The sequence below is a fragment of the Cololabis saira genome, chromosome 12 (assembly GCF_033807715.1).
Source record: "Cololabis saira isolate AMF1-May2022 chromosome 12, fColSai1.1, whole genome shotgun sequence".
Lineage (NCBI taxonomy): Eukaryota > Metazoa > Chordata > Actinopteri > Beloniformes > Belonidae > Cololabis > Cololabis saira.
In genome coordinates, this window is record NC_084598.1 from 8,707,887 (window position 1) to 8,724,846 (window position 16,960).

The window sequence follows — 16,960 nt, forward strand, 5'->3', positions numbered from 1 at the left end:
ACTGTTTATAGCTTACGTGCGTAAATACATAATCTACCTCAGCCGTAGGTGGGTGGTGACTTACCAAAACGGTGATTAACAACCATCACATGTCAGATTTCTCTCAACTTAATGCCACGTCAAACACATAAGAGGAGCCTTGTACAGTCAACCTGCATCAGACGGCAGACGGCTGACATTATTACAGGGAAACCAGTCAAAAGTGAGGAAATAAAACAGAGCAAGTGACTCTTAAGTTATTAACTTCTATAATGAAAACCGAAGTTTATTAGGCAAACTAAAGCACTGAGATTAAAAAAAAAGTAAGCCATACTCTGCAAAAACTCAAAATCTTACCAGGAATATTTGTCTTATTTCTAGTTAAAATGTCTAATTTTTAGTCAAAAAATCTCATTACACTTAAAACAAGAGTCATTACCAGAAAAATAACTTATTTGACATTTTTCATCTGTTTCAAGTAAATTTTCACTTGAAATAAGTAGAAAAATCTGCCAGTGGGACAAGATTTATCTTCTTATTACAAGCAAAAAAATCTTGTTCCACTGGCAGATTTTTCTACTTATTTTAAGTGAAAATCTACTTGAAACAGGTGAAAATTGTTGTTTTTTCCAGTGATGAGTCTTGTTTTAAGAGTAATGAGATTTTTATGACTAAAAATTAGACATTTTAACTAGAAATAAGACAAATATTTTTGTTAAGATTTTGAGTTTTTGCAGTGTATATATAAATGAAATGAGTAGTATATATCTGTTATAGAACTCAGAGGATTGGAGGGGCAATAGTACAGCTTTATTGAAAGTATTTGGTTAAATCCTGCTATTGTAATTTGTCAGTTTGTTAACGGCCAATTCTGGTTTACCCTACACAGGAGGAGACACTTCCTCTGACTCCATGTGTTACGCAGGCTTTTGTTCCCTCGCTTGTTTACATCACCATGAAAACAATTTGCTAAATGTCTGCCTTTTCGCACCCCTCAAGCAAATTATGAACAACTGCGTTGCCTCCGGCCATTTCTGATCCAACCAAACTAAGGCAAGGCAAGTTTATTTGTAGCACAATTCAACACGAGGTAATTCAAAGTGCTTTACGTCAACATTAAAAGCGGCAAGACACAATTAAACAGTAAATAACAAATAAAATAAAATAAAATGATAAGAAAAGAGGTAAATGATAACAAGCACAAGTTGTTAAAAAGTAAGGCCAGTAGAGTACAGCAGGTACATCTCATTCTTACAATGAATAACGTTTCTATACGGACAAAACATACAAAGACCGGGTCAAATACAGTATTACAAAAGTAATCTGTAACAATTCGTACGGTGAATTAAACCAATTTGACAATTCTATACCACAATGCCTGTTTCCAGGTCTTATTTCACACAACTGACGAGAATTACGTTTCTATACGGTGAAAACGTACAAAGACCGGGTCAATACTAACTAAGCACATTAGGCATCGTCTCAAGGCGGCCTCAGAGAAACAGCAGCTAAAATCAAGCCTTCAGACAAATCTGGACAGAAGGTGCTGCAGGAACGACGACTTTCAAAGGAAATGTGTTCAAAAACCTACGTCAAGTATGGAAGTGTTAAGTTTGACTGCATTTAATCATCAATGGTTGCAATCTTGGCTGCAATTTATTTCAAAATGATCAGCCAGTGAAAGGGAAAATAAGTTGTCATGGCCACTGATGGATTAGCTGGTTAGTGGTGGGAGTATTTAATGCTTTGAAATATTAAATTGTGGTCTTCAGTGCGGTATCAGGTGAGTGGTCACTGGGAAAGCAACATTTAAATGTGTATGAACAGAAGTATGTAAACTGAGACACACTGAGCCAACATCGGCCTACTTGGAAAAGCAGCTCCTGCTCATAAACATGTTGGGGACAGCTGTTATTACAGCTGTGAGGGGGGAAAATGGCTGCCAGTGAGGGGGGGGGGTCTTTCTAAAATCTGCAAATTTGCAGCAGCTCTCTAAAATCAAGAGCTGCTGCAAAATTAACTAGTTTTCAGGGTATAAGTCTGGTGAAGCTTGAGACATAACTGAGCATTGGTCGACTAAATCCTGCCTCCTTTGCCTCGGGGAACGTGTTGGGGACATTTTTCCCAATAAAAATTGTATTTTCTTGACTAAATCATTAAAATTATAAACAAAAAAGATTCAACAGGTGACATATGAGTGATAATTAGCTGCGACGCTTGCCGGTAACACAGGACTGCAACTAGATAACACATTAAAGGTATAGTCCATGATTTGGGAGAGCTAGCAAGATTTGAAAGTGGCACCTCCTCTAAGCCCCGCCCCCTCTCCCCCTCCCGTCAGCACTCCGTCCAAAGCCCCGCCCCCACAAACTTTGGGGAACACGCATTTGCAGGAGTCGAGTTTTCCAGGACATTTTGGACAGCACATTTTCAACAAAACTACCCCATGTCTTGGTTTTAGGGGGCGTTGAAAGCCGGTTGAAAGCGCTGTAGGAAACAGTCATGATGAGGAACGGCTGATCCAGTTAGTTGAAATGAGAAGTTATCTCTACGATTCCTCCTCATTTCACAACAAAAACCTCAATAAAGTGGCAGCTGCTGGAGGGAGATGGACAGAGAGTGTCCCATGTCACGCAGTGCTACATGATAGTCGGACGCTCACATGCAGTTACACGGTGTTTAGATGTGGGCGTGGTTTGCATTTTGGTTACGTAACGAAAATGCGCAGAATCTGAACGGCTCGTAGATCCACATCAGACGGGACGGCTGATCCGGGCGGCTGTACAGACACTGCAGAATTTGGTTGCTTTCCTCCTTCTCTGAGTTGGCAGGCTGAGGGGAGACCACTTTATATATGTTAAAGCAAGAGAAAACCTGTTTTTCATAATAGGTCCCCTTTAAGCGCTCTCAAGTTGTCACATGTCAGAACTTGAACTAGATGATGGCCTGCTCCATGAGGATCTCTCAGTTGCAAAACATCTACTTCCTGGTTGCAGGAACTGTGGCGTTGGTAGAGAGTTCCTCAGTGAGCTCATCGCCAGCACTTGGGCTGGCGTGCACGTACATGAGAGACGGAGCGGAGCGGGCAGGGCGCTGCATGGAAATCAATAGAGTCATTCTTCTGCAAAGATAACAGTGATGGGGAAACAGTGAGCTCATGCTGAGAGGACAATGAGATCCTAAAATGATGCAAGGCCTGAACGGATGAAAAGAGGAGTGATAGAAAATCAGGAAAGGTGTGGCAGAGCAGCACGTGTGATCGGGTGTGTCTGGGATGGATTTCGGGCGGGTGTGTCTCGCCATGGAATCAGGGGCGCCGGATTCATTTCAGAAGTGCGGGGGCCAAAAAGTGTATAAGTGCGTGCGTGCGTCGCCGTCGTCCAGTTCAGCACCACGCCGTGCTGCAATGCGGCGCGGTGCTGAAAGGGAACCTTGTTGCAGAGAAACCCTGGTAACCCTTTACAATAAAGTAAAATTTAGAGTAGGCTAGTTACCAAAACCCTCATTAACATTAAGGCATTTGCTTTGCAAATAAATGAATCTATTTAAACGACATATTTGCAAAACAATTTTCTGAACTGACAAGGAATGAAATAATAATAATGGGCATAAGATAATAATAATAAGCTTTATCATTAAAAAAAATCCTTGGTAAAGTAAGGAAATTTCACTAACAACAAAGTAAAAACTCATGGATTTTTATTGAATTATGATTTTTCTTATGTTTACGAATGTCTTTCTCCCGCCGGGTCTGCTCTACCTAGAAACAGGAGTGTAAAGGCCCCGGTAGGTTTGTGATTGGCCAGCACACAGCATGCTCTCATTACCCGTTTGACCTAATAGGCAGGAATGATTTAAATGTCTTATTACAGTAAGTGTTGCAATATAGGGGCATTTGAGGAGTGATTCAAGACTTAAAAAGAATGTGAGAGGAGTGGGCCCCCCCCACTTCCTGCGCCATTGCATGGAATGATTCGTGCACTCACCAACAGGTCGATGCTTTCCCGGCGTCCCAGGGACTCGTGCGCCACCTTCTCAGTGCCGGGGGTGAGGATGTACGGGCTCTGGCTTCCAGCAGGCTTCATGTTGGGCAGGCTGAGAGAACGCAGGTCTTTCACTCCCTGCTCCACCTTCATCTCATCCCCCGGCTTTGCTATATCAAAAAAAAAAAAAAAAACAGAAAAAAGAAACTGAGCTTCGTATGAAGACGACTCCTAAAAAAACTGAAAATAGTTCACGATGTTTAATAGTATATATTATTTGTTGAGAGGGATAGTTAAAATTATGTAATATATGTTATATATTTATTGGGTATGTAGCACATATATATTTATAGGGATATTTATGTAGTTTATATAGTGTATATTTATATAGACGTATATAATAGTTGTATTTTCTAAATATTGATATAATATTTATGTAATATTTATATTTTCTATATACTTATATGGATAATTATGTAATAATAGTCATGTTTACGTAGTATTTATATAGATTATATTTATATGGATATTGTGTAGATATAATAATAGCAATAATGTAAATCCATAGAGTTATAAAGGGGTAGGAAGTAGGAAAAAGTGTAAACTTCTTCCTACTCCTTTTTTTCGAACATATGTGAATATGAAGTGGTAAATGTTTATCTTTTTATTATTATTTTTACTTTCATTTTATATACATGTTCGAAATAAAATAAAAAATTCAAATTCAAAAAACTCAAAACAATAAGAAGTGTAGAGCTAACACAAACATTAAAATGATTGATTTTTAGCTTATTTGTTTAAGTTGGGGAGGAAACAGAATAAATCTCTTTGATAGTGTTCAGAAACCAGCAGAAGGAAACTGAGACCAACATCACAGGCTTTAAGAGTGTTTCACCTTTGACCTCTGGGTTTCAGGCTGAGTGCAACTCCACATCCAAGTCCAGAGGCCAGAATCAGGTGAGAACATTTCAAAAGAAAAGCGATTTTTCACGGCATTAGATCTCATCTAGGACTGGCCTTAAAGGGCCTTTGATCCAGAGCTCCAGTAAGCAGAGAGGAGAGGAAACTAACTCTCTATGTTAGTCATTTGACTAGTGTGCATTATTTTTCTTCACCTGTGAATGACAGCAAATCAAAAATATGACCCCGGAAACAGTGACGCTTGATAATGGGAGACTTGCATCCTGGTCCATCTCCTCCATTTAACTACAGAAAATGTCACATATGACAGCAGTTTGTTTGATCATAATGATGTTTCTTTCCCCAGCTCTGCAACCGGTGTCTGTTTCTTTTTATTGGTGGTCAGAATGTTATAAATGACGGCGTTATGACGGATATATTACTAATGTATGGTATTATTAGTGCTATTATAGTGTATTAGTATAATTATAGTGTTATTAATATATTATGATATTATGCATATATAACTGATGTGTGTGTGTGCGTGTGTGTGTGCGTGTACATGTATGTATATTATTGTTGTTGTTATTGTTGTTTTTATTAAGTGTAGTTATGCTAGGAATGTATGGCCAGAGGTGTCAAGTAACAAAGTACAAATACTTCGTTACCTTACTTAAGTAGAAATTTTGGTTATCTATACTTCACTGGAGTCATTATTTTTCAGACGACGTTTTACTTTTACTCCTTACATTTTCACACAATTATCTGTACTTTTTACTCCTTACATTTTAAAAACAGCCTTGTTACTCCATTTCATTTCGGCCTTTAAAAAAAACTATCCAGTTAAATTGCTCCATCCGGATAGAGTGAATTTGGTTGTGGTTGTTTCAGATGTTCTTGTCCAGTTTTGTTCTTACATCCGTTCCCTCAGATTCCTGCAACTAAACTTGGATGTACATTCCAATAAAGGTTAGGATAAATGATAACATGCCTCTGAAGTTTGACTTTTTGCACCATTACAATACTTATAGGCAACTAGTCATCATATCTCCTGCTCTCTGAAACACATGTTAATGCTCAATAGTACACATATATGGTTCTTTAATATATTTGCATTATACTAAGATGCATTCATTTTCAATGGCTTTTGTCCTTAATGGCTTTTTTCCCCCTTACATTACTTTTACTTTAAGTAGTTTTGAAACCTGTACTTTCATACTTTTACTCGAGTAAAAAAACTTGAGTTGATACTTCAACAGGAGTATTTTTAAACTCTAGTATCTATACTTCTACCTGAGTAATGAATATGAATACTTTTGACACCTCTGTGTATGACATATGTATTTATGTCTTAGATGTTATAATTTATGTAATATTTTATATATATATATATATATATATATATATATATATACTTTATGGACCCCAGGAAGATTAGTGGTCGCCAAGGCAGCAGCTAATGGGGATCCATCCAATAATCAAACAATAAACAAACCTTTAACTTTGAGGTAGTGTCCTCCAAAGCGATAGGCCTCGAAGTTGAGGGACAGCGGCGTGTTGGACTGATCCAGGAACAAGTCGACCCGTGACAGCTCAATGCCGTTCCTCTCAAACACCGGGCCCAGAACCTCCCTGATGACGGGACACACAAAACACAGGCGTTTCACAGAGATGATAAGAGCTACTACCGCTGCTCTGCTACACTGCAAAAACTCAAAATCTTAACAAGAATATTTGTCTTATTTCTAGTTGAAATGACTCATTTTTAGTAAAAAAAATCTAAAATCAAAAAAATTACACTTAAAACAAGACTCATCACTGGAAAAAACAACAATTTCCACCTGTTTCAAGTCGATTTTCACTTAAAATAAGTAGAAAAATCTGCCAGTGGAACAAGATTTTTTTGCTTGTAATAAGAAGATAAATCTTGTTCCATTGGCAGATTTTTCTACTTATTACAAGTGAAAATTTACTTGAAACAGGTGAAAATTGTCAAATAAATTATTTTTCTGGTAATGACTCTTGTTTTAAGTGTAATGAGATTTTTTGACTAAAAATGAGACATTTTAACTAGAAATAAGACAAATATTCCTGGTAAGATTTTGAGTTTTTGCAGTGAATTCCATTCCATTTCAGATCATTTTTGTTTAGATTTAGTTATTGTAAGGATCGTATTTTATTGTTTTATGTGTGCAATGTTGGACCCCAGGAAGAATAGTCTTCACTGCAGTGAGGACTAATGGGGATCCGTAATAAATAAATAAATAAATAAATAAATAAATCCGCTGGTCTCACCTCAGTGTTTTCTTTTTCATAGCAGGTACGATTTCTGTGTTGATGTCCACGTTGAGGTCAAACTTCAGGCTGAAGCACTCCTTACTGGGATCCTGCAGAGAGAACACCCCAGCATCAGCCTGCTCCAGAGAGCCCCCCCCCCCCGCCTGTGAGCACTATGCAGAGCCACCGGGGGGCTCCAGAGAGGAGCGGCCCCCCCCCCCCCCCCCCCAAAACAAGAACAGGAAAAAAGACAAGAAAACAAATACAGGTGGGCATTCCACCACATAAAGAAAAAAACAACATCAAAACACATATTTCAAGTTACACGTTCGAAAGGAGTGGGAGGAAGTTTAAACTTATTTAATCCCACCCCCTTTCCACAACTAAACATAAATTATACGTCTGAATTTATATTTTATACACTAATTTGTATAAATATATATCATTTTTACAAAATAACCTGTTTAATACAAGATGTAACCTCTGTCATAAATATAATATAACTATGATATAAATATAATAGGTATATATAAGTATATAAACATACAAAGGCAATATAACACAATAGCAGAACACACACAGCTGGTGAACTTTAAACACAGTCTTCACTTTTATATCAAACCATTTCTTTATATTTCTTCTTAAATTGTTTTATGTTTATACATTATTTTGACTCCAAATTCAAACCATTCCACAGTTTAATTCCACAAACTGATACACAAAAAAACGTCTTTTTGTTGTACGCACAAATAAAGATTTGAAGTTTAGGTTTAGATTTCATTTATAAAAAAGGTTTGCAACGACTAAACTCCCTGCAGAAGCTCAGAGCGGAACATCACATTAGGATTCTTTTTTACCGTTCATTCATAGAGAGTATTCTCACTTTTTGTTTTAATTGCTTGGTTCTTTTCACTGTCAACAGGTAATAAGAACAAACTCAGTATAGGCTATATATATATATATATATGATTGAGAAAACTCCATTAACAGGCGATAATAATCTACTTTTGACAATAACTATTTAGTCTACAACTCTACATAAATGATTCCCATGACGTGAGTCATGTGACCAATGTCAACTTTAGAGAGGAAAAACCAGCTAGCTAGCTGTTTAAGAAAAGAAAATTCGTTGCGAAATTGACTTGGCTATTTCATATTTAACGCTAGTTAGACGTTACTCCTTCCACGTCTGACGAGGCCAAAGTTTCATCAACCGTAACCACATATAGGCTAATAACCCAGTCAGGAATTGGTTAATAAGGTGATATAAGCAGAATAAAACACATTCAAAAGTTATTATAAGCCAGGCTTAAAACTTGACACATTAAAAAAAAAAAAAGGGAAAAAATAAGAATTCCAAGCGGGGTCCCTGCTCTGTTTTTCTCTCATCCAAGGAGGAGTCCCTGGGCTAAAAAAGGTTGAAGACTCCTGTTGTATATTGTTCTGTTTTTTTTTGTTTTTGAACATGTATTCTGACTGCCACAGATGCAAAAAGAATTTCCGAAAGGACAATAAATTGAAACTAACTAACTAACTAACTAACTAACTAACTAACTAACTAACTAACTAACTAACTAACGCCTGCTGTATTTCACAACCCCCTGCCTGAGACATTCATGATTCTTCTAAGCTCGTTCCAGGAACAGAAGTGAAACCGCAGCGTCACTGAGGGGGAAAGCGGGATTCGTTTGTTCTTTTTCTGCATGACAGCGATGCGACTTACATCAGTGTGTCGTCTCCGTGGCTTTTTCTTCCCAAGCTTCATCCCTACTGGTTTACGCTCCCTGGAGGACAATAATTACAGACATAATTACACCTTACAGCTCCAGCCAGGGAACAGATTAATACACAGAGAATCCGTCTGCTGGATGTGATCATTAGGACTTAACCCTTGTGCTGTCCTAGGGTCAAGGAAGGAGGAAGGAAGGAAGGAAGGAAGGAAGGAAGGAAGGAAGGAAGGAAGGAAGGAAGGATGGAATGGAAGAAGGGAGGAAAAAAGGAAGGAAGGAAAGGAGAAAAGGAAGGAAGGGAGAAAGGAAGGAAGGGAGGAAGGGAGGAAAGAAGGAAGAAAAGAAGGAAGGAAGGAAGGAAGGAAGGAAGGAAGGAAGGAAGGAAGGAAGGAAGGAAGGAAGGAAGGAAGGAAGGAAGGAAGGAAGGAAGGAAGGAAGGAAGAAAAGAAGGAAGGAAGGGAGGAAGGGAGAAAAGAAGGAAGGAATGGAAGAAGGGAGGAAAAAAGGAAGGAAGGAAAGGAGAAAGGAAGGAAGGAGAAAAGAAGGAAAGAAGGAAGGAAGGGAGAAAAGAAGGAAGGAATGGAAGAAGGGAGGAAAAAAGGAAGGAAGGAAAGGAGAAAAGGAAGGAAGGGAGAAAGGAAGAAGGGAGAAAAGAAGGAAGGAAGGGAGAAAAGAAGGAAGGAAGGGAGAAAAGAAGGAAGGAAGGAAGGAAGGAAGGAAGAAGGAAGGAAGGAAGGAAGGAAGGGAGAAAAGAAGGAAGGAAGGAAGGAAGGAAGGAAGGAAGGAAGGAAGGAAGGAAGGAAGGAAGGAAGGAAGGAAGGAAGGAAGGAAGGAAGGAAGAAGGAAGGAAGGAAGGAAGGAAGGGAGAAAAGAAGGAAAGAAGGAAGGGAGAAAAGAAGGAAGGAATGGAAGAAGGGAGGAAAAAAGGAAGGAAGGAAAGGAGAAAAGGAAGGAAGGGAGAAAGGAAGGAAGGGAGAAAAGAAGGAAAGAAGGAAGGAAGGGAGAAAAGAGGAAGGAAGGAAGGAAAGAAGGAAGGAAGGAAAGAAGGAAGGAAGGGAGAAAAGAAGGAAGGAAGGTAGGGAGGAAAGAAGGAAGGAAGGAAGGGAGAAAAGGAAGGAAGAGAGAAAGGAAGGAAGGGAGAAAAGAAGGAAGGAAGGGAGAAAAGAAGGAAGGAAGGGAGAAAAGAAGAAAGGAAGGAAGGAAGGAAGGAAGGAAGGAAGGAAGGAAGGAAGGAAGGAAGGAAGGAAGGAAGGAAGGAAGGAAGGAAGGAAGGAAGGAAGGAGAAAACAAGGAAAGAAGGGAAAAAAGAAGGAAGGAAGGGAGAAAAGAGGAAGGGAAGAAGGAAGGAGAATTAGGTCATTTTGACCCAAAGACAGTACAAGGGTTAAGAAGGCGTTTCGTAGCAGCAGATGTTCCTGCAGGGGGAGAGGACTGGAGTCAGGAAGAGTCAGGAAGAGTCAGGAAGAGCGTGAACACTAGCTGGACGGAGCGGAAGGTGACTGACCCGCGGTCGTTGCTCCCCTCATCCTCTTCCTCCAGATCTGGGGGGGGGGCTGGTGCGGGGGGGACAGGAGCGCGTGGACACGTTTCGAGCCAGGATGGAGGCTTAAGGTTAAGAAAACACAGCAGTTATTCCCTCTGTTTGATCATAATTGAGTTAACAAACTGAGCTTTGAAAAGTTCTCACCCAAACAGCTTTCCTGGATGAGAATATTGGATTTTTAAACAGATTCTTTAACAAAAACATTCAATCATACTTCTGCAATGATGTAAAAGACAAACATTACAGGACTGTCTCAGAAAATTTGAATATTGTGATTTTCTGTAATGCAATTACAAAAACAAAAATGTCATACATTCTGCATTCATTACAAATCAACTGAAATATTGCAAGTTTTTTTAATTGCATTACAGAAAATAAAGAACTTTATCATAATATTCTAATTTTCTGAGACAGTCCTGTATGCTCTTAATGTCAGAACTTGCCTGAGAATCTTGTTACTACGAATTAATTGTGCATTTATAGACTTCCTGCAGACGGCAGCCCCACATAAGGATTCAATCATAGTTTTACTGGATCCAATTTCGGAACATTTCTATCACAAATCTAGCGGTGCAGCAAGAAATGAGGTCAAATTAAAGACACTGATGCTTAAATTCTCAGAATTAAATGAGAAAGGGGGATATATTGTTTTTGGAACAAGCATGTTTCATATTCACTGGTGTTATCTGCAGGAACAACTGTGAGCTCGTCAAAACTGCATCAAGGTGAAATAAGTTATCTCAGGGATGGAGGTCTCAATGTCAGGGCTGGAGAATAAATACTCAACAATCTGCAGGGAGAATTCACACGAGCCTGTCTGCCTCCAGACCAGACCGCTGCTATTCATCCCCCAGATCACGCAGGACCAGGACTATTTCTGCCGGTTGCTACAAATAACCAACCAGCCAGAGCTTTGTGAGCAGGAATAGGAATGACAACATGCTTCTTCTGCAAAGACACCTACAGGACTGTCTCAGAAAATTAGAATATTATGATAAAAGTTCTTTATTTTCTGTAATGCAATTAAAAAAACAAAAATGTCATACATTCTGGATTCATTACAAATCAACTAAAATATTGCAAGCCTTTTATTATTTTAATATAGCTGATTATGGCTTACAGTTTAAGATTAAGATTCCAGAATATTCAAATTTTTTTAGATAGGATATTTGAGTTTTCTTAAACTGTAAGCCATGATTTGTAGTTTTGAATGCATGCTTTGTAATGAATCCACAATGTATGACATTTCTGTTTTTGTAATTGCATTACAGAAAATCCCAATATTCTAATTTTCTGAGACAGTCCTGTATTTTGATACGTCTCCTCAACATAAATGTGAAAATGAAATGTGGTCAAATATAAGTCAGATAGCAAGCATGATGAAAGCATGATGTATCAGAGTTACCTGCTTTATAGCTTTTACAGTATTAGTTTGAATGAAGCAACCCTTTGATATGAGAAACCAGCACAATTTGAACCATCACATTTAGAATTCCACTAGAGACAAAGGAAAGAAACTGCTAAGGCACAAAACAGGGAAATAACTGACATCATCTGCCTTATATAGGCAACAATAAAAAGTCGGCGTGCATGATATTTACACAGTGAAGTGCTGTAATGAGGTAATGGAATGACATCATCCCCATCAGCCGGGGGGAGAAGAACCAAATAAAGAAAATCATCTACCTTGAGGTTGTAAGTCAAATCGAGGGTGCCGGTCAAAGTGCATGTTGTCTGTGTTCTCTGAATGGCATCGTGAGTCACATGACTCACACAGGTGAAGTGGGCTCTTGCTATTCAGGTCTTGGCAGTCTGGATGGTGGCAGACCTAAAACAGAGACACAAAAACACAGAGGACACCAGGTCAGACCCGCATCGCTGCAGAGTACACCGAGTCTCGGCGTAAAAATACAGAGACTTCAGAAGGCCGAGCCAGTGGAAAGGGCACAGCAGTCGCACGTATTTAAAACAAACAGCTCCCTGCCTGACTATTGTTTCGGCCATGATTAAATAACTAGTGAGGCTGCCACGAGCATTCCTGAGGTCTGGTGACTCCCACCTTCCCACCATCTGTCCTGTCCTCTGCGGCTCGACAGCTAATTGACTTAAAATCAGTTTTTCCACCCCGTAATGCTGATCTGGGGGGAAGCTTTGTCCCGACTTAATCTGAGACTGCATTCTGCGGAGGGAAACGACGAGTCTGAGCAACAGGTCAAGGAGCTGGGACGTCCAGTACTCGAGTTGTAAAAAAATAAAAAATCAGGGGGGATGGTGGATTTTATCATATGGGGACAGATAATTTGTGCTGATTAGAAATAATATAATATATTACAAATAATAGCAGTGACCAAAACACCTGCAGAAATACTGCAGGAATGACATAGCAGCAGTTAAATGCAGCCTTCTGTAAGCTTTAAATATCCACTGGGCTTACATCAAATACATCAAAACACAACAATAAAAAACACTTTTCTGAACTTATCAATATGACTCTGTCCTTCACAGGATAAGTAAAATGGATCACTGCAAAAACTCACAATATTAACAAGAATATTTGTCTTATTTCTAGTTAAAATGTCTAATTTTAGTAAAAAAAAATCTAATTACACTTAAAACAAGACTCATCACTGGAAAAAACAACAATTTTCACCTGTTTCAAGTAGATTTTCACTTGAAATAAGTAGAAAAATCTGCCGGTGGAACAAGATTTTTTTGCTTGTAATAAGAAGATAAATCTTCATCTGGATAAATCTACAGATTTTTCTACTTATTTCAAGTGAAAATTTACCTGAAACAGGTGAAAATTGTCAAATAAGTTATTTTTCTGGTGTTATTTTTCTGGTGATGACTCTAAATGTTGAAATAGCAGTAAAACCACATTCATTGATGAAATGACATAAGGGATGGAAAGGGGGGATGGCAGTTTTACAGGGGGGATGATTTGGACCGTTTTTATTTCAGGGGGGGATGCCATCCCCCCTCACCCCCCCTCTTCCCCCCTCAACTCCAGTACTGGGGACGTCTCCTGGCTGCGATTCTCCCGAGCCCCACCGGCTCCCGAGCTGCAGAGCGCTGCGGGATTAAGGATCTGTCTGTCTCCATCCAGACATATCAACCCCCCCCAGCCCACCCCACCCCAGGGGGCTCTCCCCCCGCTCGCCAGCACCCACACCCGCCTCAGGAAGAGAGGATGTATGGGGAGATACAATGGAGGTCCAGCTAATGTACTTCCACTCATTGTTTCCATGTACTTGGGAGGATCAGCTCCATCAGATCAATGTGTGTGTGTGTGTGTGAAGAGCTGAGAGTGTGTAGCCTCCATGTCGACCACCAGGGATATGTGCGAGTTAGACGTCAGACTTGATAGACCCGTGTTAGCAGAGCTGGGTAGAGGAGCCAAAAATTGTACTCAAGTAAAAGTACTGTTACTTCAGAATAATATGACTCAAGTAGAAGTAAAAAGTAGTCATCCAAATAATGACTTGAGTAAAAGTAAAAAAGTACTTGGTGAAACAACGACTTTTTAACACAACCATTCAAACAGACAAAAGTACAAAATAATCATCTTCCTGCAAATTAAATCAATAAAATAATAAAATAAATTAAAAATAATAAAAAATAGCTTGAATTAAAATAATCTGAAAGTAAATTCAAGTACTTTAATAAATAATAAAATAAATAAAATAATAACAGAATAAAAAAAATAAATTAATATATATATTTCAAGCCTTTGTACTTCTCTTTTTTAAGATTGACGCGTACGCGGATAAAAGGGAAAAAAGAAAAGTAACAGCTCAACGTAGCCTAATGTAGCGGAGTAAGAAGAACAGTTTCTTCTTCACAAATCTACTCAAGTAAAAGTAAAAAGTATAGTGATTCAAAACTACCCCTTAAAGTACAACATTTCCCCAAAACTTACTCAAGTAAATGTAATGGAGTAAATGTAACTCGTTACTACCAACCTCTGCGTGTTAGGGACGTTCTGCCGCTGAAGCAGGACGACACGCACACAGTGGAACAGGTTGCCATTACCTTGCCATCAGGTGGCTTGATTTTATTAAAAAAAAAAAGTAATTTCATTCAGAAACATTTAGTTACTGTGATGAATACAAAGATGTAAAGTACAAACGACCCCTTTTAGAGACTTTGTGTACTCCTACAACTTTCAAATATCTGTTTCTCTGCAGGGACCCTAATGAGGTTGGATGACATCAAGTCTTCCAAGGTTCCAACATTCATTTCAATGTATTTTCTGTTCTCACTCAAACTGCTTCCTGTTTGCATCGGCTTGGCACTTAAAGGAGCATGAGGCTCCTTTTAAGAAATGAGACTCTCTAGCGCCACCCTTCGCAACGACTGCCGTCGGGGGTATTGCAGCCAACAGCGAAGCCGGCACGGGAGAACGGGGAAAACGTGCATGCAGCGTCATGTGACGTCACATCCACAGGACAGCGCAGGAAACTCGGCCCCACAATTGCAGCACATTTTGCAGCACACAGCCTGTTCAAGGTAATGGAGAGATACACTAGAGGGCTCATTCTTTTTGGTTTGGAACGCTTCATCTGACATTATTACTAGAAAACTTAAAACGTATACTAATTTTTCTCATAAATCCTGCCTCAATCCTGCATCATGCTCCTTTAACAAAAACTCCTTACTGTTGAAGAAGCAGCCTCATCAATGTTCCTTTTGATATGATCGTTACATGCTTTACGTACCTTTGCAAATTGTTTTCTTATGTTTAGATTGTTGTACGGCGACCTTGAGTGCCATGAAAGGCTCCAAACAAATGGAATGTATTATTATTATTAATATTATTATTACTAAAGCAACAAGCAGAGGCAGTTTTAAAAAGCAACTAAAAAGGTTCCTTTTGGGTACAGACATACACAATGTTCAATATACAGGACTGTCTCAGAAAATTAGAATATTGTGATAAAGTTCTTTATTTCCTGTAATACAATTAAAAAAACTAAAATATCATACATTCTGAATTCATTACAAATCAACTGAAATATTGCAAGCCTTTTATTATTTTAATATTGCTGATTATGGTTTACAGTTTAAGATTAAGATTCCCAGAATATTCTAATTTTTTGAGATAGGATATTTGAGTTTTCTTGAGCGGTAAGCCATGATCAGCAATATTAAAATAATAAAAGGCTTGCAATATTTCAGTTGATTTGTAATGAATCCAGAATGTATGACATTTTTGATTTTGTAATTGCATTAACGAAAATAACAATATTCAAATTTTCTGAGACAGTCCTGTATAGTGTATGGAATGTAGTTCAATGTAGTTAGAAATCGTGATAATTACCACTATAGTGACGTTACTAATGTAATGATGTGGGCGGGGTTAATGGAGTGATGTAATTGTATTTATTTATATATTCATATATTTAAAGTGTAAAGTATTATATGACGTATATATATATATATATATATATATATATATATATATATATATATATATATATATATATATATATATATACTATATATATATATATATATATATATATATATATATATAGAAAACAAAGAATCCAAATCAAACATTACATTCAAAAGAACAATTAAAGCCTGTATGTTTAGTAAATATAATGAAATATGTTAGTTAAGTTTGATTGACATACCCATAGACGGTGGTAATTACATTTTTTTAAATTTTTTAATTTTTTTTTCACTTAGTTGTTGTTGTTTTTTTTTTTTTTTTTTAATTTATGTTATTTGTGAAGTTATTTCTTGGAAAAAGGGGCAGATCAGATAAGATTCTTCTTCTTTCTGCTCCCTTTTCATTCACAATTTAATAACATTTGTATTTGTATTGAATTGTTTTATTTTTTATTTTTTGAATGAAATAAAGAATAAATGAAATTAAATGAAATGAAATATAAATGTACTTTTATGTGAATGTACTTTTAATTTTTCATGGACCCCAGGAAGATTAGCTGTCGTTTTGCATCCGCCAATGGGGATCCAAAACAAAACAAAACAAAACAGAACAAAACCCGTTAGGCCATGTACCGCACGAGGAGAGAACAACTTAGGACAAGCAGACAAACACCCTCAGCCTGAGTACTCTACCGTCACACAGTGCAGCTGGGAGCTGGAGTCCCTGCAGGCTGGATCCATGTCTGGAGTCACTCAGGACCCCGCTGGACCGGGAACTTCTAGTCCCTGACGTCCCTGATGTCCCTGACGTCCGGCTCACTTGCACTGCGACAGGCTCCGCGCAGCCACAACAACACGCCGCCTCATTAATCCACTCCCTCCACGTCTCGCCAGGTATAATCGCCGCCTCTACAGAGCCGTTTGAGGCTGGAGGAGAACGCCGTGGGGGAGGAGGGCTAAGGTCAAGTGAGGGTGAGGATTCCTAGTGACGACAGGAACCCCGGCCAGGAAGGAAGAATAAAAAAAGGTCAAGTCTAGAAGCTTGTCAGAGTACAAAGCTCCCCGTAATCTTACGGCTTAATTGGTGGCTGTGCTCTGTCAAATGCAATCTGACGGTCCTGCGGAGATTAAAAAGCCCCCGCTCTGAGCTC

At 38.6% G+C, this 16,960-nt stretch overlaps 1 protein-coding gene across 1 annotated transcript in view; it reads right to left on the minus strand.

The window, feature by feature from the left end:
* plekhg5b (pleckstrin homology domain containing, family G (with RhoGef domain) member 5b) overlaps positions 1-16,960 on the minus strand; it is a 118,265-nt gene that overhangs the window by 33,556 nt on the left and 67,749 nt on the right. The window contains 7 exon segments of the mRNA XM_061735378.1: positions 3,966-4,132; positions 6,358-6,494; positions 7,158-7,249; positions 8,863-8,923; positions 10,374-10,420; positions 10,422-10,474; positions 12,099-12,240. Of these exon segments, the coding sequence (XP_061591362.1) occupies positions 3,966-4,132; positions 6,358-6,494; positions 7,158-7,249; positions 8,863-8,923; positions 10,374-10,420; positions 10,422-10,474; positions 12,099-12,240 (699 nt within the window).